Genomic DNA, 23,571 nt, shown 5'->3' on the forward strand with positions numbered 1-23,571 from the left:
ATCCATATTTGGGAAAAAGTCAATTAAGAGGATGACTTGAGGACTGAGGACCATTTTCAAAATAAGACTGCTTATTTTGGGGGATTTCTGGTGGCAGAGGCCTATGTATTAGTTCTTTAATGTATTGCCTTTGCCACCATAAGCTGCTATGTATTCAAGAATGATTTGGTTATCTATGTTTTTAGAAGCAGGTATAAAAAATTACATTATCATTTGGCATCCTTATTTTAATCACTTGCATCCATGCTTCTATATCGTGAAATTTGTTTTATCTCCTTATCATTTTGCTTCTAAGGATGATGCTATGCTCTTTGTTTTCTTGCTTTATGTTGATTTATGAATTATATTAGCAGATTTATAAGCATCCAGCCATTTTTATACTCTAGAACAAACTCAAGGGCTTGTATTTTTTGCTTTCTGATATTTTATTAATATTTTCTGATATTTATTTCTATTTGTACCTTTATTTATTTAGGCTTTCCTAGAGCAGATTCAGTATCAGAACCTCATGGGATAGATTTAGTGATTTACGTATATACTATTCCCTGGTATAGATTACATAATACAGTCACTGTTATTTTTGGAAACTTCCTGTGATTTCATCCTAGGTTATTTCTTATTTGAGGGGGAGATATATGACACCCCCCTTTCAAGTATCTTCTCTAGATACTCGTTGTGGTTGACTTTACAATTTTTGAAGCCATCCATTTTCCTAGAAAATTGTCCATTTCATCTGGCTTTAAAAATTATTGGTAACAGATGACATACAGAATTTTAAAAATAATGTTTCATAACCTGAATTGGTGGTTACATCCCTCTTTTTGGTTCTATTTTGTACTCTTTCTCTTTTTCTCAACCATCCTCTGTCTAAAGAACTTGCTGGAGCTTTTCTCCTTTTACCAATCCATTCAACCTATTTGTTTGAATGGCTCTCAGAGCCCACATAGCAAGGAACACATTTTTTAAATACAGTAAAACTGGTTCCTTGTATTATAGTGCTTTGAAATCCGATGGCATGAAATGGTTTATTTAAAGATCAAGGCTAATAGAGTAATGGTCTTACTTGGAGCTATTTCTGAAGTAACTTTGGGCCAATAATTGTTGAGATTTTCAGTTTCCTCCCATATAAGGTGGAAGGCAACAGGGCCCCCACACAGCTACAATGATCGACAATGGCATGTGTACAAACAAGGTCATGAAATATGTCACTGCCTGAAACCTAGGTCTCTTCTAAGCTATAGAAAAAAACAATCCTCTTCAAAAATTTTTAAAGCATTCTACATCACAAAGATTATATAGATTTTCCTCTCTGAAAATGTTTGCAGGATTTGTCCTGATGAATTAACTTTAGTTTCAGGGGAAAATATTTCCTCATCACCCTCCCCCCAACATAAAAAGTTCTCATTCTGCTAAATTAGAAATATGCACTAAAGACCCATTCAATAAAGGACACTGAAATGGAAATTAACTCCAGTCTGCTTTCAATTAATTTCAATTCCCCAAAGTGTCAAACTTTCCTTTTTTGTCATAGCGGTAATTGGAAAGTAATAGACAATCCTAAGTTTTTGTGGTCTTTTGCGTGTATGTGTGTGTGTGGCATACATTCTAGGTCAGTCTGGGGGAGGGTCAGGAGATTTTTTTTTTTTATATTCTTTTTTTTTTTTTTTAAAGATTTTATTTATTTATTTGACAGAGAGAAATCACAAGTAGATGGAGAGGCAGGCAGAGAGAGAGAGAGGGAAGCAGGCTCTCTGCTGAGCAGAGAGCCCGATGCGGGGCTCGATCCCAGGACCCTGGGATCATGACCTGAGCCGAAGGCAGAGGCTTTAACCCACTGAGCCACCCAGGCACCCCAGAAACTGATTTTAAAAACAAATCCTTCCCCCAAATTTGCAGTTTGTTAATCAGGCAAGAACAGAGAGACTCTGGTTGAAGGGGATGGACAGGGGGCCCCCAGACCCCATGAGCTTGGTGGCTTTTTCCCTATTCCCAAGGCAGGTTCAAAAAAGCCGGATGGCTTCAAAGACTACAGACTGAAAACCATTGCTCTATATAATGATCAGGAAAGGTTTAGTAACTAATAGGCTTTTCCTAAAAACTTAATACACGATGTTTTCCAAGGGTCTGCCAGGGCCCACATGGGTGTATTTAGAGGCTAGCCCTGCTATTGTAGAGAAGGAAAGACAGGAGGAAGATTGGGGAGGAGTAGAAGCCACACTAAGCTGGTGTGAGCACAACAGCATCTGCTAGTTAGAGATTCTAGGGCAATGAAGGGCCGGCTAGAGAATGGGCTCAGAGATTGAGGGATTCCCACAGAAAATGAAGCAAGGATTGCAAGTAAGATCTCAAAGGAAATGTCAGAAGATAGGAAGGCTTTTTCCAGAAAAAATCATACTACTTTTCCATGTAATCTTATTCTCCCCTTTAAAATGTGCCTTTCGATCGATATATGTTACTCATTTATATGATCACAGTGTTTGGACTAGTAATTCTCTTCTGGAAACCTTGCCTAAGAAAAAGTGTCTTTAAATATGAAAAAAAAATTTGCTATATTCCTTTTAATATTTATTTATTATAGTGAAAACCAGAAAACTACCCTAATGTTCAATAATTGTAGGAAGGAAAGAAAATGGACACATTTCCTCAAACAACTATTTTTCGGTAACTAAATATAGCAATTACATAATGATTTGGAGAAAGACACGAGTAATAAAAGCACCCATTCTGAAATCAGAGACCTGAGTTCCAACTCCGGCTCCCTCTGCCATTTTTTTATCCTTGATCCTGGGTATATTATTACCTCATTGTCCCAACCCTCAATATTTTTATCTATAAAACAAGACAATGATACATGCTCAACGGGACAAATATGAGGATTTAACGAAATGTGACAATATAAATAAATATGAAGTTATAGTGCTTGGCACATAGTAGCTGTTTAATAAATGTTATTTCTCTCTCCACCATTCTTTTTCTTCTTCTTTTTTAAAGATTTTATTTATTTATTTGACAGAGAGAGTGATAGAGCACAAGCAGGGGGAGCAGCAGAGGGAGAAGCAGGCTCCCCGCTGAGCTAGCAGCCTGATGCATGGCTCAATCCCAGGACCTTGAGAGAACTGAAGGCAGATTCTTAACCACTTAACTGATTGAGCCACTCAGGCACCCTCCACCATTTTTTATATAGCACACAGAAAGATGCTTAAGCTCTATCAACAGATCTGTTGACAAATTTAAGGAAATACATAGCTTCCTAGGAAAACATAAATTAGGGATGCCTGGGGGTGCCTGGGTGGCTCAGTGGGTTAAGCCGCTGCCTTCGGCTCAGGTCATGATCTCAGGGTCCTGGGATCGAGTCCCGCATCGGGCTTTCTGCTCAGCAGGGAGCCTGCTTCCCTTCCTCTCTCTCTACCTGCCTCTCCGTCTACTTGTGATTTCTCTCTGTCAAATAAATAAATAAAATCTTTAAAAAAAAATTAGGGATGCCTGGGTGGCTCAGTTGGTTAAGCAGCTGCCTTCGGCTCAGGTCATGATCCCAAGGTCCTGGGATCGAGTCCCACATCGGGCTCCTTGCTCAGCAGGGAGCCTGCTTCTCCCTCTGCCTCTGCCTGCCTCTTTGTCTGCCTGTACTCGCTTGCTCTCTCTCCCTTTGTCTCTGACAAATAAATAAATAAAATCTTTATAAAAAACACACAAATTAAAGAATTAAGCAGAAAAAAATTGAGTAGATCAATTACCTTTGAAAAAATTGAAGAGAGTTTAAAGATCTGTCTACCTTTTAAAGAAAGGTCCAGATGATTTCATAGCTATGCTCTAGTATCTTTTAAACAACAGGTAATTCCAATTTAAATGAAATTTTTCTAAATTATAAGAAAAGATTGAAAACTCTCTAATTCAGTTTAAGAAGCTAGCATAACCTTAATGACAAAAAAACAATAAACATTCCACAGATCAAAGTCACTCATGAATACAGCTGTGAAATGTCTAAATATTAACAAATAGAACCTAGCAGTGTATCAAAAGAGATATATCCTAGGACTGTAAGTATGATTCAACATCAGGAAAGCAGAAAATAATAAATTAAAGGGATAAAAAGAATTCTATCAATGGCTATTGAGAGGACTAATAAAATACAATATCCATTCCTAATAAGAAATTTTAGTAAAATAGAACTAAAAAGAAATTACTTAAATATGATAGAGATTATTTACCAAAGATAGCATTCTAAAATGCTATCATTTTAAATGATAATTTAAATGATCATTCTAAATGACTTTAAAGCCATTTACATGAAAATGGATAATGATGTCCACCATCACCATTATTAGTAAACATTATTCTGGAAGCTCTAAGAAATACAATAAGATAGGACAGTGAAATAACCAGTATAAATATTTGAAAATAAGGATAAAAATCACCCAAAGGGGGCACCTGGCTGGCTCAGTCTGTAGAGTGTGTGACTGTAGAATGTGTGACTCTTGATCTTGGGGTCATGGGTTTGAACCCTAAGTTGGGTGTAGAGATTACTAAAAAAAAAAAAAAAACTTTAAAAAATTACCTAGAGGGGCGCCTGGGTGGCTCAGTGGGTTAAGCTGCTGCCTTCGGCTCAGGTCATGATCTCAGGGTCCTGGGATCGAGTCCCGCATCGGGCTCTCTGCTCAGCAGGGAGCCTGCTTCCTCCTCTCTCTCTCTGCCTCTCTGCCTGCTTGTGATCTCTCTCTGTCAAATAAATAAAATGAAATCTTTAAAAAAAAATTTTAAAAAATTACCTAGAAAGTTCAAGAAATACTCATTTATTTATTTATTTTATTTTTTAAGTGGGCTCCACACTGGGTTTGAACTCACAACCCTGAGTTAAGACCTCAGCTGGGATCAAGAGTTGGACAATTAATTGACTGGGCCACAGGCACCCCAAGAAATACTCATTTAGAAATCTTTCATAATCCGTAAAGGAATCTATTAAGGTCGTTAAATGTAAAACAAATATGAAAAAAAAATAGAGAATACAAAAGCCAGCTAGAAGCGGGAATAGGAAAATGCCATTCACAATAGCAATAAAAATTATAAAATACTGAACAAATTTCACAGGAGCAGAATCTTTTTTTTTTTTTTTAAGATTTTATTTATTTATCTGACAAAGAGAGATCACAAGTAGGCAGAGAGGCAGGCAGAGAGAGAGGAGGAAGCAGGCTCCTCACTGAGCAGAGAGCCCAATGCAGGGCTCGATCCCAGGACCCTGGGATCATGACCTGAGCCAAAGGCAGAGGCTTTAACCCACTGAGCCACCCAGGCGCCCCCAGGAGCAGGATCTTTAAGAAGAAAATAATAAAATCAGATCAAAAGACCTAAAGCAAGATCCGGTCAAATGGAAAGAATATACATGCTCTTGGGTGACAAGAGCATGATCTTTTTTTTTTTTGTTAAAAAAAGATCAGTTGTCCCAAATTAATATATAAATCTAATACAATTGCAATGAGAAGCCCTTTTTTTTTTTGTAATGGGTAAAATGATCTTGGAATCCTTTTATTCATACGGGAAAATAAATGTCAGGTAAAGCAAATTATAAAAAAAAAAAATAGTTGACTTGCCTTACCAAATATCTTTAAAACATGGACGGACATCTATAATTTGTGGTTTGGGAATTGAAGCACAGAGATTGGAATGGAACAGAGAGCGCATAAAAGATTTCTGTGTATATGGGAAGTTAACATGTGACAGAAATAATGTTCAAATTCTGTGAAGGAAAAGTATGGCTTGGTAACGACTGATGCAGGCACAAGCAGCCATCCATCTGGAAGGTAAACAAATTGGTCTCTGCCTCGCATCACATACAATTACAAGTTCCAGATGAATTAAACACTTAAAAATAATGAAAGCCTTGGAAGAAAATTTAGGGAAACATGTATATAAAATCTTGGGGCCACAGAGAGCTTTTAAAGTGGTGCAAGAAATCTAGACTAAGGAAAAAACATCTATTTGACTTCATAAATTTAAAAATGTTTCAATAGCAAAAGTGACCACCAAGTTGGAAGTCAAAAAAGATAGATGGGGGGAAAAAAAAAGATGGGAAAAATATTCAAAATTCACACAACAAATAAAAATCTAATTTCTATTATGTGAAAACTCTTGCTAGATGATAAGGGAAAGATAGATGATCCAATGGAAAAACATGCAAAGCAGAGGAATAGGTCATCTCAAAATAGCAAATCTAAACGTACGGTAAGGATATGTAGAGATGCGCAGTAGCGCTAGCAATGAACCCTAGTAACTATGAAATATCACTCGTCACTCACCTGACAAGAACTAAAAAGTGTTAACAGGCACTATAGGCTGGGATACAGGAGAGGAGGTGGTCAGGCCATATTCCTGGGGGAAATGAGAGTAATTACAGCCTTTTTGTAAAACAGCCTAGTCGTATCTGTTAAAACCTCACATCATTAAAAGCACCAATGTGTAAGCCTCCATGTACTAAGCTGTTTGTTATAGCACTGTCTGCAGTGGCAAAATGATGGAAATCGAGGGAATGTACATCAGTACAGAAATCATTAACATAGGTCATTCATGCCTCAGATACTATGGAGCCGCTAAAAATAATTTATTTCATCTATTCCAATTATCTTGGAAAGATTGTCACGATGTACTATTAAATGAAAGGAACAAGATGCAGGGAGGTCTCGTTTGAACCTACGATGACATGTATGTTCTGTGTATATGTGTGTATATGATTATGAGAGGGGGAGAGAGGAACAGAAGAACACTCGCAGATGGTCTACACTCATCAGTGTGACTGGGGAGAAGCCTGCAGCTCTCTGCTCAGTGGCCACCGTAAAAACAACATGAGTAAAAAGGATCCAATTTTTAAAAAAGAAAGTAAAATACTTGTGCTATAATGTAGGTGAAGTGGTGATGCAAGTAGGTCCGTTAACAATCATGTAAAACATTCAACAGGAAAAAGATTGGCAGGCAATACAGCTAAATGATCATCACGGTTCCTTAAGCAGAGGCATTATAGTTGGTTTTTTTCCCTCTACGCTCTACATTTTCTCTAATGTAGTTTTGTTGCTTTTGTAAATAAGTAAATAAAATAAAAATTCTAATTTACTTTATATTAACCACATACTTTTTTATCATATCTTGAAATCAGTCACTATAGGTACATATGTGAGCTTGATGACATCCTAACTCTGAAAATGTGTACATTTACATGTTATCTATGACATATAAGAGGTATTTTCTATTTGTTTTCAATTAGGCATAGATGAGATGACTAAATCCCTGGGAACTATTTATCCATAAAAATATGGCTTTACATATTTCAAGATTTCCCCCCTGCTAAACAGTAACAGGTATCACTTCTAACAGTAATGTTCTTTTAAAAAAGATTTTATTTATTTATCTATAGAATGATAGAGCACAAGCAGGGGGAACAGCAGAGGGAGAGGGAGAGGCAGGCTCCCTGCTGAGCAGGGACCCCCCCCCAGTGCAAGGCTCAATCCCAGGACCCTGGGATCATGACCTGTGCTGAAGGCAGACACTTAACCAACTGAGCCACCCAGGAGCCCCCTCTAACAGTATTTTCAAAGCTGTGTGGCCTTGGGCAAGTCATTTCTCTTCCCCTCCCTAGGCCAAAGTTGCTTCACCTATAAATGAAGAAGCTGGATGAATCAATTTTCTCATGGCCTTTGGCTCTAACATTCCATGATTTAGTTTATATACATCATAGAATGCATTAGATGTCAAACAACTGAACAATTGCTACGGAGAAGAAAGTTTTCATCTTGTAATACATCAGTTGTAAAAGACTAGAGAAGATGCCCAACCTTGATGTAACTTTATGCTCATATGAAAAATGTGCAAGACTCCAAAGACTGTATAGCCTTGACTCTCTTGCTACCCCTCATTTATAATTATATAGCTATTGATCAATACTTTTTCATTCATGTTTACCTTTTTGCCCCTGCCAACTTATTATTTTGCTTCACATACCTCAATATATGAATGAAAATGGTTTTTGCTTTTTTTTTTTTTAAGATTTATTAGGGATGCTCAGTCAGTTGGGCCTTGGGTCATGGTCCCAGGGTCCTGGGATCAAGTCCCACATCAGGCTCCCTGCTCAGTAGGGAGCCTGCTCCTCCCTCTGCCTGCTTAATTCCCCTGTTTGTGGGCTGTCTTTACCTCTCTGACAAATAAATGGGTGAAGTCTTTTAAAAAAAATTTATTTATTTGAGAGAGAGGGAAAGTGAGAGCATGTGTGGGAGGGCAAGCATTGGGAAAAGGGGGAGAGAATCTCAAGCAGACTCCATGCTGAGTACGGAGCTGACCTGGGACTGGATCTCATGACCCTGAGATTATGACCTGAGTTGAAACCAGGAGTTTGACGCTCAACCGACGGTGCCACTCAGGAACCCCTGAATGAAAAGTTTTAATTCTACTTTCTTGAGGTGTAACTTGTAGAGAATAAAATGTCCCCAATGAAAATATACATTTTATGAGTTTTGACAAATGTATGCACCTGTATAACCGCCACCACAGTTAAGCAACAGAACATTTCTATCACCCTGAAAAGTTCCCTGTGCCTCTTCCCAATTAAGCCCCACCCCTTATCCTAGGTAATTATTGATAGGCATTTTGTTGCTATAGATGAGATATGTCTTTCTAGGGCAACCAACACGTTTTTGACTTTTGTTTTCTCAATCTTGGATAGTGTTAATGTATTTTGATAGTTTCAATCAGGTTTCTCAGGTTTACGCAACAGAAAAGAGCTCTGGCTGATTTCAGCAGCATAGGAGTTTGCTGAAAGGATATGGGCAGCTCACAGGGTTGCTGGGAGCCTGGAGAACAAGACTGGGATTATGCAGCCAGCAACAATGTCCCAAATCATAGAGTACAGCTCTTCTGGTGAGGAAAACACCCAAGCAGCAGTTGTAGTTACCTCAACTCTGTACCAGGTCATGGTCACTGCCACCACCCATGGGGCTACTGCTATTTTAGGAACTCTGTTTCTTAGAAAGTACATCCAAGATGCAAAGTACATCCAGTATATCTGTCTTAAGAAATTCTTCTGCAACTGCCAGTGTCAACTGGTGTGAGTAAATCTGAGTGGCATACGCTAGAGCATGCAGCCTTCATGCCAAAGCGGCAGGGAGCTTAGGAGAACCTGCCACTTTCAACCTCTAGAGTAAGAGACTTAATCAACCTCTAGAGTAAGAGACTTAATCAAGCTTTGTAAGATGGGAAGACTCCCCTGTTGTTGGAAAGGGTTAAAATCCTAGATGGCCAAAAAGAAGGCCAACTTCGACTTTTTTTTCGACTGCATGCTGAACGTGCGGCTCCACGTGCGACGGTCAGTACAACCAGGCCGCATCTGATAACAGCCCCTGTGTATAAAGTGGTCTACCAGATGCCAAAAGTGGGAACGAGGTCATCAAGGCACTCACTGTGCAACGAAATAGAAACAGATGTATTGGCCTTCATACTTGCTTAAGTTTCTTCTTCTTCTTTAAGATTTTATTTATTTATTTGACAGAGATCACAAGTAGGCAGAGAGGAAGGCAGAGAGAGAGGGGGAAGCAGGCTCCCTGCTGAGCAGAGAGCCCGATGTGGGGCTCCATCCCAGGACCCTGAGATCATGACCCAAGCTGAAGGCAGAGGCTTTAACCCACTGAGCCACCCAGGCGCCCCACGTTTTTTCTTCTTAAGACGATCTCCCTCAACGATAACCTGTTAATAAAATTAATGGGTCTAAAGTAATTGATTTGATTTAAAAAAATGTAGTGTATTAAAAACTGCCACAATTTTAAGTAATGCATTTCATGTTTATTTTTAAAATACCTTTAACTTTTTTTTTTTTTTTAAGATTTTATTTATTTACTTGAGAGAGAGACAGTGAGAGAGAGCATGAACGAGGAGAAGGTCAGAGAGAGAAGCAGACTCCCCATGGAGCTGGGAGTCCGATGCGGGACTCCATCCCGGGATTCCAGGATCATGACCTGAGCCGAAGGCAGTCGTCTAACCAACTGAGCCACCCAGGTGTCCCAAAATACCTTTAACTTTTAAGCCAAATATTAACTTGATATTTTTACTCTTCTGAAATGACATAAACCTCAAGTTGCCTCTAATAGCTCTGTTCATTTCAATTATTATGTTAATACATAAAATAAATCCAGTTACTTCACCAGTCCTCCTTGCTATCCCGTATTCTTGATTTCAATTGCCAGGTCCAGAGAAGAAGGGGTGGCCTGATCCAGGGACAATGAAGATGTAATGTTGAAGAATCAGCTGGAGGAAAGAAGCAACAGGCACCATGGAAAAGACCAAAACAAAGCAAGGTTAGATTTTTCCTATGTCTTGCTTTAGATCTCAGGATTTAAAAAACGGAGGTTTCAGTCTTCTCTTGCCATTGTATCAAAACATGATAATATGTTACCTTGACTACTCTCATCTCCTTCTTATCATATAATGACCATAAAGAGCACAGACTCGGTGCTGGAGAAACAGGACATGTGGAAATGCTATCTATATAATTTGGTCTGAATAATTATCTTATTTTTCTTAGCAGTAACTTGAGGACTTGCTTCACAACAACCTGCTGAATAAGGCCAAGATACAGATTCAAATAATAAACATCCAACACCTTCTAGAAACATAAGTGCTCTCTCTTTTCATCTTTACCACACAGAATCAACCATATAGAAATAGTTCTGTTACCATCTCCAATTTACAGATAAGGAAACATTCATAGAGGAGTCAGGCTACAATCACAAAATGTCAAAGTTTGATCTGGAAGCCTGTTTTTTGGTCTCATGTTCTGGTTCTTGCCCTGACACCAGGCTGCTGGGACACAGTATAAAATGGGCTAAGTAATCTTTACCCAAGCTCGTGTGAGGAGTTTTGGTGATCTCAAACCACCTGGATTTTATAGGAACAGCCTTCTGTTTACATAAGTTCTGGGCTCAGGTTATGTATTATTTATGAACTTAATACACTGAAGCTGGTTCCTCTAAGGGAGGGTTTTCTACACCAGTACGTCTTAAGGGAACAATACACACACACATTCATACATCCAAATATTTGCAACCAGTGCCTTCATCTATAAACGGCTTGATTCATGCAATGTGACACAATGGAAATATAACTAAGCGGATGAGGAATGAGCTGCGTGATTTACATGACTGTCTTGTCTTCGTGGCCAGCCAATGTGGTTCTGAATGTTTAAGCCAAGGCTTTTTCTTCCTAGTTTATAAGTGGTTTTTATAACCTACTACCTCCTTTGTATTTGCCCTGTGTTTCAGTCTCTGGTGTTGCCAATATTCTTTTTCTTTCTGCCTGGGTCCTTCCCAGAATCTTTCCGTTGACAGTTCCCTTTACCAGCCCTTTTGCACAGGAAGACAGTAAGATTACCTTAGAGGATCTGGGCAGTGACAGGAGGGAAACCTTAAAAATTTGGCAAGGACATTTTATGTAGGTGTCCTGAGAACAACAGAGTGATAACTAGACAGGAGTCTGGTGTAGCCTGAGTACAGAACGACCTCCTCAAGTAAACTCCTGTTAGCCTCAAGAACATGAGGGAAACCCTTCAAGGGCATTCCCTTCTCGTTGATTAATGATCACTACTCATTTAGTTTGGTTGAGAAACTTCACCACTGTGGTAGAATATGTTTTGTTTTGTTACCACAAGGGTTTTATCAGGTAGATATGGTTAGGTCATTAGGATGTGAATATAGAAACCACCTACACCGTCTTATGTTTTGTTCTTATATCACTGGTTTCTTGTCATGCAGCCGCAGATTTAAGATCCTATGAGTCGCCTTATTCCTTGCATGTGTGTGAGTAGGATAGGGACAGAATGAGTCATGTTCATTGAACAAAGCTCTTTCTTCCTACAGGAGAGAATGAACATATGCCGATGAATAACCCTTCCACACAGATTTACCAGGTAAAAACAATTAGATTGTTTTGAACACTCCTGTGTGTGATAGTGATGACTGTTGCTGACGTATAGAGTTTTCTAGCACTCGCAAGTGCTTGCATGTCCGTCATTGCGTTTGTTCGCTTACCAGGACCATGAAGTAGGCAGGGCAGAGAGCGAAGCTCACATTGCGCCTTTGAGAAAACTGTTGAGTGAAGGACAGCTTCTCTAGGTTCTAAATTATGGCATGGCCACTCCCATGTCCATTCCGCGTTCCATGCCCATCGCCAACATCACTCTGGCCATGACACTGTGCGATGCCAACTCCATGAGAGAGGAGGAGAGAGCAAGCTCTGTTTTTCTTTGTTTCTTATTTTAGCAGGGAAAATTGAAAATTGAAAGGGGGTTAACACTGCAGATGTTCACATAGGGTGATCAAAAAAGTGTTAAGCTCCCTCTGAACAATGGGAATAATTTTATTTCTAAGGAAGTTAAAAATTCTGCAGAACATTTTATAGTATGTTTGCAACAACAGTCACTTGGAGCTGCTTTGACTTTCTACAGAGTATTTATTTGGTGTCTATCTTCTAAATGTAAATTGAAAGTAAAATCCTGTCCTTAAAAATCATGGATGTTTATTCTGATATAATCTGTAATGTAAAAGAAGCTTTGGGCTAGGAAAATCCATGCTCCCCTCTCAAGTTAAGGCACTATAATCTGGAATGCAGGAGATGGGAGAAAGAATTAGCAGAGCTTGGTGGGGGCTGGGAGAAAGGATGATTTCAAAGTTGGCTGTGAAGTTTTAAGGTTTGGCAGGGGAGTGGTCTTCTGGAAAGAGCAATAGGAATCCAGAAGAGTGGAGAGTTTTAAGGGAAATGTTATTTAGATTTGTTGAGTTTAAGTGATAGTAAAATGAAAATAATGACTAGTTCCCAGAAATCTCATGCAAGAGGTCACTGCTGTGAGCCAATCAGGGCGAGCCAACACAGGATTATGAAAACATTTTTGTAATCACGCTGCTCCTAGACCAAGACCAGCAGTGGGAAGGAGTAGAGGAAACAGCCTCATTTCAATTTATTACATATTTCTTGAGCAGTTACTATGTGTAAAATCAACTGCTTGGTCTAGTGAGAAATAAAACATACATTTGCAATCGATTTTTAAGTGTCCACCTTCTGGAAAACATATACAATAAATAGCTGAAACAGGTAGGCTGATGGAAGGATTACAGCAGAGGTATTGATATGGTGGAGAGATGAATGAATATTGGCTGAAGGCATTTAAGGACAGATTGGTCGTTTGGTAAGTGGATATGGGAAAAGGTGTTTCAAGCAGAGGGACCAGCTTGAACAAATGTCTGGAAGCAGGAGTGAGTCTTCACTCAGTGCTGATTTGATGCCTCACTTGTCCACGACTTCCAACTGCCTTCCCTGCCCACCTCTCCTCTGCTCACATCACATCTGACCTGTGTATGATGGTATCGGAGTGACTGTGAGTATGTCTTTAAACTTAGGTATGATTTAAAGTCTATTATAGATTTTATGTAGGTCACTCCCTGAATGCTGGCTAAATATAGCAGCAGTGGGGGGTGGCCTCATTCTCTCATTGTATCACAAATCCAAGTACATCTGTTCGCAGTGGAACCAATGAAGCAGTGGAAGCGAAGCTGGTCTATATGACCTCTGTGGTGCTGTGATCATAAGCCCATCCTTGTTTTAAAAGAATGCTTCCTAAAACCCAGACTGGTTACTCCAAGCAACATTTAACCAGAAGAAGATGAAGGAGAAGTAAAGAAAGAAGAAGAGGAAGAGGAAGGAGGGAAGCAGGGAGAGGTTAACTCTAATAGAATACAGTCTATACTAAGAAGGGAGAGCAAACTACGAAATTTGAAGTAAAATATGACATTTTAGCCATTTTCTATTTTATTTTCCTGATAGACCCTATCCCTTCCTGAAATTATAGTAAATAGTATTTTATTTATTTATTTATTTATTTATTGTCTGTTTCCTTCTGTAGAATGTAAGCTCCAAGGGCAGGGACTTAGTCCATTTTGCTGTCTGTTGTATCCTCAGCATAAAGTACAGTGCCTGGATTATAACATATATTCAATAAATATTAGTTTAATGAATGAATGAATGAAAGAGTATCTACAAGATGTGTATATTGCTTTGAGCCAAGAGATCTGATGCACTCATTTAATCTGGTGTCAAATCATGTTTGGAAATGGTCTGGTTCTTCTTTGGGACAAAAAAGAAGAGATCCTTACTTCCTACCCTAATCAAATAAACTAAAAAATGGATTAAAGGGCTAGAAATTTTAAAAAATCAGATTATAGAAGTTTAGAATGAGTGAATATTTATCTTGTCTCTGGATGTGAAAAAAGCACTGGAAGAAATCACAAAGGAAAGGGCTTGAGATTTCCCCCTACATTACAATTTAAAAATTTCCCAACATAAATGTATTTTCAACCAATTCAAAGGTAAATAACAAAACAGGAAAATTTTTTTACAGAAAAATACCACAAGGGTTTAATGATATATAAATAGTCAATACAAGTCAGTAAAAAAAGAAACTTCTGATACCTCAATAGAGTATGGGCAAAGGACACAGACAACTTACCAAAGTAGAATTATAGATAGCTAATAAGTAGGAGAGAAGATGGAGGCTTTTGAAGCTTATGACAATCTGATTAGTGAATAATAAAATAATTAATAGTATTTAGTTTTGATGAGTGTGTGTAAATTGGTGGAAATGTCAATAGAACTTTTTAATTAAAATACAGTAAAAGTGTTAAAATGTTCGTAACCCTAATTAGCTCCCTGCTCTTTAGAAGGATTTGACCTCCTTGGTAAATAAGGTACCTTGACCCAAATCAGATCACGGGAGCCAACAGGAGAACAAGCACTACCAGCTCCCAGTTCATTCCAGAATTATACAATCTGTGTGGATTCACTGATTGTTCTTTAGCTCATATTCCGTTTTATTTGACTCCAAGTCTATTCTGTTTTTCTCTCATCCTTCGTTCACTGTACAGAGGCCTCTCAGATTTCACCCACTCTCTTCTCCAGAGTCAAATTGTGTTGCTGCAGACTGATTATTTCCTTTTGCACACGGATTTTTAACTTGAGAAGTGGGGGTGGGGTCCCACAATCAAGGCCACAGATGTGGTAACTGTACCATTTGGTCCTAGCCCAACTCCCGCCTAATGATGTGAATTCCAATATGTTTCTGGCTCACCTGCAGAAATGTAAACATTGCAGCCTCCTCCATTTATGTTACTTATGTATTGTATATTTTGTCTAAGACATGTTTTTCTAAATACACTAATTTAGCCCTTTGAGTCAAATACTACCCAATGTCCTTAAACTCACAGTAATTTCATATTTAGGAATGTATCCTAAGGAAATAATCTGAAATGCATACCAAGCTTTAAATAAAAAGCATTATAGGTCAGCATTATTTATAATGTTGAAAAATTACAAACAGCAGAAATTTCCAAGAACTGAATGGGTGGATAAACTCTGGCACATCCATAGGATGGAATATCGAGTAACCATTAAAAATAGACACATAGAGGGGCACCTGGGTGGCTCAGTGGGTTAAAGCCTCTGCCTTCGGCTCAGGTCATGATCCCAGGGTCCTGGGATCGAGCCCCACATCAGGCTCTCTGCTCAGTAGGGAACATGCTTCCCTCTCTCTCTCTCTCTCTGTCTGCCTCTCTGCCTCTCTGCCTACTTGTGATCTCTGTCTGTCAAATAAATAAATAAAAACTTTAAAAAAAAATAGACACATAGAAAAAAATTCGAAGGCTACAGGAAAGGGTTTATAACAGTGTTTGGCAAATATATCTGTAGTATGAGTTCAACCATATAAATGTATGCACTTATATTCACAGAACAAAACAGAAGAAAATGTACCCAAACATTTGTGGTTGTATAAAAGTAGGGAGATCTGAAGTGATTTTTTTTTCTTTTTTCCTTTTCTCTGTAATGAAAATAATTTAAGAAAATGAGTTATGTGCCAAAAGGACCCCTAACTGAAAAACTATGGGAACCAGTCCTACAGTAATAGGTTTCATCATTAAAATTGCCTTTGAAAGTTTTCTAGGATTTGTTAAGTCCCTTTTGAGCCTCAGTCTCTTTTTGCCATTAAGGAATATCTCCCAACACCAGAGAAATTAATTCTACTAGACCTGTGGTAATTCCCAGATTGATAAGATAAATTTCCGGCATGTCCTGCTTCACATCTTCTTCAGTCGTGCACTATAAGAATGACGTTAAGGGTCAACTTCTGCAGGGGGTGTAGAAGAGTAGATTTGGGAAATTTACTCGACCACTCGAACGACTTGCTGCCCACTTTTTGTTTTAAATTATCATATATCTGGGGATTATTAAAGAGGCCTAACATGAAGAGGATGAAAACTGGCAGAAAGACCGTATTTCCTCTGTACAAACCCTGGTTTGGGGGAAACCAAAGCAATTACGTTGGCATCCTTGCCATTGTGTGCTGCTTCGTAGAGTCTGTCATCAGGTGTTGTAGGAATTTGGCCTGCCTTGTGGAGCTTCCTCAAATCTTGACATTTATGACTTAGCAGGGATCTCAAGGCCCAGGCCCAGTCCCCTGAGTTGGACTCAGACTAGACTTTGACCTTGAAAGTGGAACAGAATGAAGGGCAAGTCTGTGTGAAAAACAAGTTGGAACAACTTGCATCATTTATGAAAATTTAGTTTGAGGGAACTTTGGTGAAAAGTGATGGGAAGACATTGATTAAAATTCACCTTGAGAAGAGTTAAGAGGCCAAGAAAGTAAAGAACATTGAGAAACAGAAATTAAGAACAGGAAATAGGAAGAATTCGGACTCCTCTCCCCTATTTCTTTGAGCCTAAGATGCCCTCTGTGGTACCCTAGGCTTCGAAGTACAAGTCTTCCCTGAACCTGCCTCCGGTGGGAGCCCGCCTCCAGCGGCAGGACGGAGGGATCATAACCTCTCTAGAGCAGCTTCACGAAAAAATCAACGAGATGAGGAACGTGTTCAACTCGCTGGAGAACAAGGTAGACACCCATTTCTAATCCTTGGGGTGGGCTGTGGGCTGTCAAATGAGAGAGCTGAAGAGAGAGAGCAGAGAAAAGATGTTAAGTCCATGTCCTCAGAGTGTTTTTTATTCACAAGGAACGGCCAGTTGGTACTGGAAAACTAGTCTGTAGCAGCTCAAGAGGCTGAGCCCCGGGCCGTCTTCAAGACGACACGTTTACGGTGTGCTTATGCTCACATGTGGCATCCTTTCCTTGGCTGACCCGTGGATGGAAAGCTGTTTATCAGTCAATAGTGTTATTTTGGTGGTAGGTACCCAAGGGGCTCAAAGTAATAAATGGGAAAGAAATGGGTTCCTAACCTAAAATGGTTTCAAAATCCCCCAAGTCCCTATATAACCTGGCTCTTAGGGAAACTCCTTTTTTTTTTGAGAGCTGGGGTTCTACAGGTGAGGAAAAGTCCTTTCCCCTAGGATCCTCCTGCTGTCTTTTGGTTCCTGGGGAAAACTCCGTACATCCACCTGAGGGAGCAGTGATAATGAAACCTATTTCTGTCGGATAGTGGTTCCCTTTTTTTTTTTTTTTTCCAAACAGAAAACCAGAGCACCTGAATGAATGGCAGGTTTCCTTCCTTCAATTTTAATACTTGCACAGATTTTGTTTTGATATTATATTGCCGTCGATTTTATTTTGTTCACTGAAGATGAATTTACATAATGAGAATTATCAGATCAAAGGTAGTGGACTTGGTGATTTAATCCATTATGATGACTAGATTAGGACATGTACAAAGATCCATCGCAAAGATTAATTAAAATTAAAAATGATTGTGGCGAAATATAGATGGCTCGTGTTGTTTCTCAGGCTTCCAGCCCTGAATGCTTGGCAGGTCCTGCTTTTGTCCTCAGAATGATCTCTTTGGCTCCTCTTATTTCTCACTATTCCCGCCCCTTGAAAGAAACCTTTGTGAGGCACAGTGAACCACAAAACCCTATATTTTAAAAATATGGTGTAGGAGACCAAGTCATTTCATGGTGGGAGGTGTCGTTGTGAGCTGGAATCATTTTGGATGACCAGATTCTGAAAATGTTTAGAAGTACACATTGGAAGGAATTTTGTTAATGTTGTCAAAAGTTTTGTTTCAAAGAGAGAACTGAAGCTCCGAGTTCCTCTCCTTAGCAGAGTGTAAGATCATGAATTTCAAGAAAGTAATGTTATTATCTTATTGTTATTATTATCTTAACTTTCTGTGTGTTGAAAATGCTTCTTTATATTGTTCAATAAAAAAAACCAACAACCCGAACTTTAGAAGCGTTCCATTTTCTCCACGTTTCTGTTTGTGCTTAACTTTTTGATGTGTCACTGAAAGGGGGAGAAGAATTAAATTTCTTGAACACCTTCTTTGTACCAAGCATGCACTGTGGCAGGAAGCTTACCTACATGTATTCATTGAATCTTCAGACAGCCCTGTGAAATAGGTGTCACAGTAGTTATTTTATGCAGGAGGAGACTGCTACAAAGAGGTTAACCAACTTGCCTGAGGTCTTACTTCTCATAGGAGAGCTAGAATTTGTACCCTATCTGACTGCAGAATTGATACATTTTTCATGGTATGGAAGTTGACAACAGAAGTCCCATGTGTGCACTCCTACAGGACCAGGCTTGACTCCTGAAGATAATTCAACATCACTATCAGCAACAGTGTGCTGAGCTCCTAACACTGTAGTTATTTCCTGCTACTCAAATGCAAATGCCATTTACACCTTTTCCATGACATCATCATATATATATAATGTATATATATATATATATATATGGCCTCTTCCCTTTCAAATAAATTCTCAGATATGCCTAGTTATTACTCTTTCTATCATTTAATTTTTAAAGGGAAATATAACTGAATTTCTTCATCTTCTACAACACCAGGGATAATATGACCCATCCCTTCTTTCATGGGATTAAAAGAGTTATTGGATCAGATTGTATTTCACATGCATATGTTGCTTTTCAAGTAAATCTCGTTTTAATCAAAGGTGTTAGAATAAACAGTAGCTCACAGGAGCACTTGTAAACTTAATGGTTTGCTTGCTTGTCACTGTTAAGCTTTGGCATGTGCTATATAAAAAATTCCCTCTTTCCCTAAAAGAATGGGACCAAGTTTGCCATATGTTGTCTAAACTTTAGTCTACCAGGAAATGAGGTCTGTAGATTTTCAGGGGCCTGGTGACTCAAACAAAATGAAAACTCAAGGGGCCAGTGGTAGTATTTATAACAGTTTACAGAAAACTGAATTCACTCTTGGTGATTGTCTTTAGTTGCAGGCCTTGGCCTCTGAACTCAAAACTGGATTCACGGAAGCAATGCAAGAACTGTCAAGAATTCAACATGGAGAATATGCTTTGGAAGAGAAGGTTAAGAGCTGCCGATGTTCCATGGAAGAAAAAGTTACTGAGATGAAGAATTCGTTGAACTATTTCAAGGTCGGTTCCTCTTCTATTCCCTAGCTAAACAAAGGGTTCTTGGTCTTAGTCACAGACTTAGAAAAACACCTTTCATGTAGCAGCCAAATTCACTAATTGTCACGGAAAAAAAAATCTGTTTCATGTTTTTCTTTCTTGAATCTCTGTGTTAAAATTTTAGACTACAGGGGCACCTGGGTGGCTCAGTGGGTTGAGCCTCTGCCTTCAGCTCAGGTCATGATCTCAAAAGTCCTGGGATCAAGCCCCACATCTGGCTCTCTGCCCAGTGGGGAGCCTGCTTCCCCCTCTCTCTCTGCCTGCCTCTTTGCCTACTTGTGATCTCTCTCTCTCTCTCTCTCTCTGTCAAATAAATAAATAAAATCTTTAGAAAAAAAATTATAGACTACAATAGAAGTAAGATGTTCATCTCTCATTCATTGAACAAATATGTATTAAAAGCTTATTGTATACTAGATATCATGGTATATCCTTTCACCCCTTTTACCTTTTACCAAATTTAATATGTATCAATTTCTATTTTTCAGGAAGAGCTGAGCAATGCCATGTCAATGATTCAAGCCATCACTTCCAAGCAAGAAGAAATGCAACAGAAAATTGAACAACTTCAGCAGGAAAAGAGAAGGGAATCTCGAAAAGTTAAAGCCAAGTGAGTGGCTTACACAAAACCGCCCAATGGCAAACCCATAAGCAGAGTCTTGCACAGTGACACTGAGAATTCCAACCCCTCTCTCAGCAGATAGCTAAGTGGCTATATACTGGTGGGATCTGCAGGTCAGCTTATGATGGAGGTTATAGAATCATAAAAATCAGTTATGTTTAAAAATGGTTGGTAACTGTTGCATGGAAAATGCACTCAATACAATAGGAAGTGAAATGAAAAGGATATAAAATGACATGTAGACTTTTATTTCAACTGTAAAAAACATGTAAACTAACAACTAGAAAGATATATTTAAGGATGGTAATTGTGTGTTAAGATAGTGGGGTCACTCGTGATTTTCTTTTTTAATTAGTTTTCTAAAATTTCTCTAACGCTACTACTAGTTTACGTCTACCATCCAAAATACATTTATGTTAATATTCCAACCTGCTTGAATCAATTAAGGTTTACCATTAAACATATCTAATCATTATTGTTATATCATGTTGGAACTTTTAAATTATAAATTTAGAATAGAAATATGGTAATAATATTTGTGTGACCCCAAAGAATGTCTTGTTGTTTGTGGTTGAAGACCTGCTACTTCCTGGTACCTCTGTGTTGCTTTGTTGAGTGAATCTAAATCATCCCAAGCAAATTGTCACCATTGATAACTCTGATGACAAGGAAACCAGGAACAGAAAAACAAACATTTAGATATTACAATTAGGATGTGATTTGTATATATTTGAAATTTTTTTCTCCAGCTTTGGCGATGAATTAAGTTGAACCCTAAGAACGGGTAGTATCTAACTTTTTAATTTATAAAAACAGCACTTTTATATGGTTCAACCTAATAATTCAGAATTTTTCTTGAATTATTCTGAACTGATTCTCTTCTTAACCCATCAGGCATTAAGACCCTTTGTTTTCCTTCCCCAGGAAAACTCAGAAAGAAGAACATGGCTCGCAGGCTGGGCCTGCTCAGGCACAAGGAAGTCCTTTCCGTTCGATCAATATCCCTGAGCCTGTTCTTCCAAGTGAAGACTTTACAAATCTTTTGCCTTCTCAGGCCTATGAAAAAGGTACAGTTTGCAAATCATACTGAATTAGCCCAGCCTTTCCCCTTGATTCCTAGCGCTTGAGTAATAGTGAGAATGGGTTTATGTCTTGTATCCTTATAGGAAAATGATGTATAGCTCAGAATTTTTCCTCCTATAACTGGAATTTATAGGAATCCACAGGATCCTGGGATGCCTGGGCAGCTCAGTGTGTTAAGCCTCTGCCTTCAGCTCAGATCATGATCTCAGGGTCCTGGGATGGAACCCCAAATCCGGCTTCCTGCTCAGCAGGAAGCCTTCTCCTTCTCCCTCTGCCTGCAGCTCCCCCTGCTGTACTCTTTCTCTCTCTGTGTGTGTCAAATAAATAAATAAAACCTTAAAAAAAAAAAAAAAGAATCCAGAGGAGTCTAAGAGACCAGAGGAATCTGCCCAATTTTAAAAGATTTTTTTTTGGGGGGGGGGGGATACTTATCTGGGTTCTAAATTTCAAGCACTAACCCTAGGAGGAAAATGTTGGAAAAATTATTCACTCTAATAACTTGTTTTATTTTCCACATTACTTTCCACCCTTGTCTCTCTGCATAGATAATTTAAAGAGAGGCATATTCTTAGCATAAAACTGTGTGTTCAGCTCTTTCTTCAGCAAGGTTTCACTGATAGAGGAGAAAATCATATCTGCCTTAAGTGGCTGGGAGTGACACAAGTGACAGTGTAATTCTGTACGCCTCTTTCTCTGGACACCCAGGGCTGGTGCTGTCTGTGGACTGACAGTCATTAGCAACACCCCTGATCTGAGGGATGCGAGAACAGATGCCAGAAAAGTGCTCCTGGGCAGAGCTAAAGAAACTGGCTTTCCATCCAGCCACCTTCGTCTATGACCATGTCTGGTTACACATTTGCCTTGTCTTTGTATGCTCAGCAATGTCTAATAAAGCACCTTATATGTGCTGCAGGGTGATATAGACATTAATGTTTAGAGGAACTGTCTTTTTTTTTTTTTTTTTTAATTTTTTTGGCTAACATATAGAAGGTCTCCAAACGAGGCTCAAGGCCTTCTCAACTGATTGTAAGCTCCTCTGGAGTAGGGCTGGTGGCTTTCTACCCTTATGCCTTAAGGCACAATGTATTCCTAGACGATGAATGTGTTTTAAATCACTAAATTAAAAAATCTAAATCAGATGGCTTTTAATCTGTATAACTTCAAAGTATGAGTCTGCTTTTTTCTTTGTAGTTTTTTTATCCCTTTGAGTCGGTACTTTAGAGACTGATAGGTGCAGCCTGGGAAAACTCACTGATCCATCTGGGGACGGAGCAGGTTCATCACAGGTGGTTCTATTTTCTCTGCTCCATGTCACGAGGAGCAGGACGTAAAAAGATGGTCTTATTAGGAAAGAATATAGGATTGCCTCGGAAAGGAGAGGTCAGATCAATGCCAGGTCTGCTGGGGAAGTTGAACGTGTTCATAAGATAAAAGATTAAAAATTATATTTGCGAAGTGCTTAGATGGAGTTCAATGAGCTGTGTGGTAGCAACTCTTCCTTACTTCCCTGTTATAATAGAAGTGGCTTATATAACATAGTTTAGTCAACTGAGTTACTGCAGAATTTTTCCCAAATAATGTGCCATAAGAAGACATTCTGGATAGGATAGGTTATGCTAAAACTCAGGATCCAAGGGCCAAACTTTAGAAAGGGTTGGCTTACCCACTTACCCACTGTTATAAAATGGTGCAATTGTTGCTTATTGCTCCAAAATTCAGTAGCTTGAAATAGCAAAATATTCATCATGTTCTAGTTTCTCCGAGTCAGGAATCTGTGGGTGCCTCTGGCTCAAGGTCTTTCATGAGGTTGCAGTCAAGGTGCTGACTGTCCCACTACCTGTCTGTCTTTCCTTCTATCCATCCATCACCCCAGACGCTGACGTAGATGGTGAGAGATAGTAATGAACGAAACGATAAACATCCCTGCCCTCGTGGAAGCCGACAACAAACAAGCTAGATAAAATGTGTCATTTGTTAGTGATAGGGAGAAAAATAGGGAAACACCGCTGTAATTTTAGAGAACAGGGCCAGGTAAAGACCGGAAGGAAGTGAGGGTGTGAGCTGATGCATACAGAGGGGGAAGAAAGGGAACAGCCCATGCCAAGCTCCTGGCGGGGAACATCGTTGAGATGTTCAAGTTGGAGCAGGAACAGTGGCGCTAAGGCAGAGTGAACAAGAGAGACGACCGAAGATGAAGTTTTTAAGAAAAGCAGGAAACAGCAGGCATGGGAGAGGGCAGATATTTTAGGGCTTTATGGTCATTATAAAGCCTTGGGCTTCTATGTTGACCGGGGAAGCCATGAGAGGGCTAAGCAGAGGAGTGGCAGGGTCTGACTTACGTCTGGACAGCATCGCTGACTCTCTTCATCCTCACCATCATAGTTAGACAAGAATTTAGCTCTTACTTTGTGCAG

The 23,571-nt window shown here is 39.1% G+C and overlaps 1 protein-coding gene across 23 annotated transcripts in view; it reads left to right on the forward strand.

Moving 5' to 3' along the window:
• Positions 1 to 23,571, forward strand: part of ARHGEF33 (Rho guanine nucleotide exchange factor 33) — a 124,841-nt gene that overhangs the window by 18,676 nt on the left and 82,594 nt on the right. For 20 of the 23 annotated variants that reach the window (XR_014315651.1, XM_082745706.1, XM_082745707.1 and 17 more), the window contains exons 4-9: positions 10,215 to 10,325; positions 11,883 to 11,932; positions 16,814 to 16,957; positions 19,252 to 19,416; positions 19,941 to 20,062; positions 20,999 to 21,141. Coding sequence is in view for 22 of the 23 variants with exons in the window: in XM_082745706.1 (XP_082601832.1) it covers positions 10,301 to 10,325; positions 11,883 to 11,932; positions 16,814 to 16,957; positions 19,252 to 19,416; positions 19,941 to 20,062; positions 20,999 to 21,141 (649 nt within the window). In the remaining variant the exon portion in view is untranslated. The remainder of the gene's footprint in view (positions 1 to 10,214; positions 10,326 to 11,882; positions 11,933 to 16,813; positions 16,958 to 19,251; positions 19,417 to 19,940; positions 20,063 to 20,998; positions 21,142 to 23,571) is intronic. The other 3 variants (XM_082745701.1, XM_082745702.1, XM_082745703.1) reach the window with 1 other exon arrangement.

Source organism: Mustela nivalis, assembly GCF_964662115.1.
Source record: "Mustela nivalis genome assembly, chromosome: 8".
NCBI classification, from domain to species: domain Eukaryota; kingdom Metazoa; phylum Chordata; class Mammalia; order Carnivora; family Mustelidae; genus Mustela; species Mustela nivalis.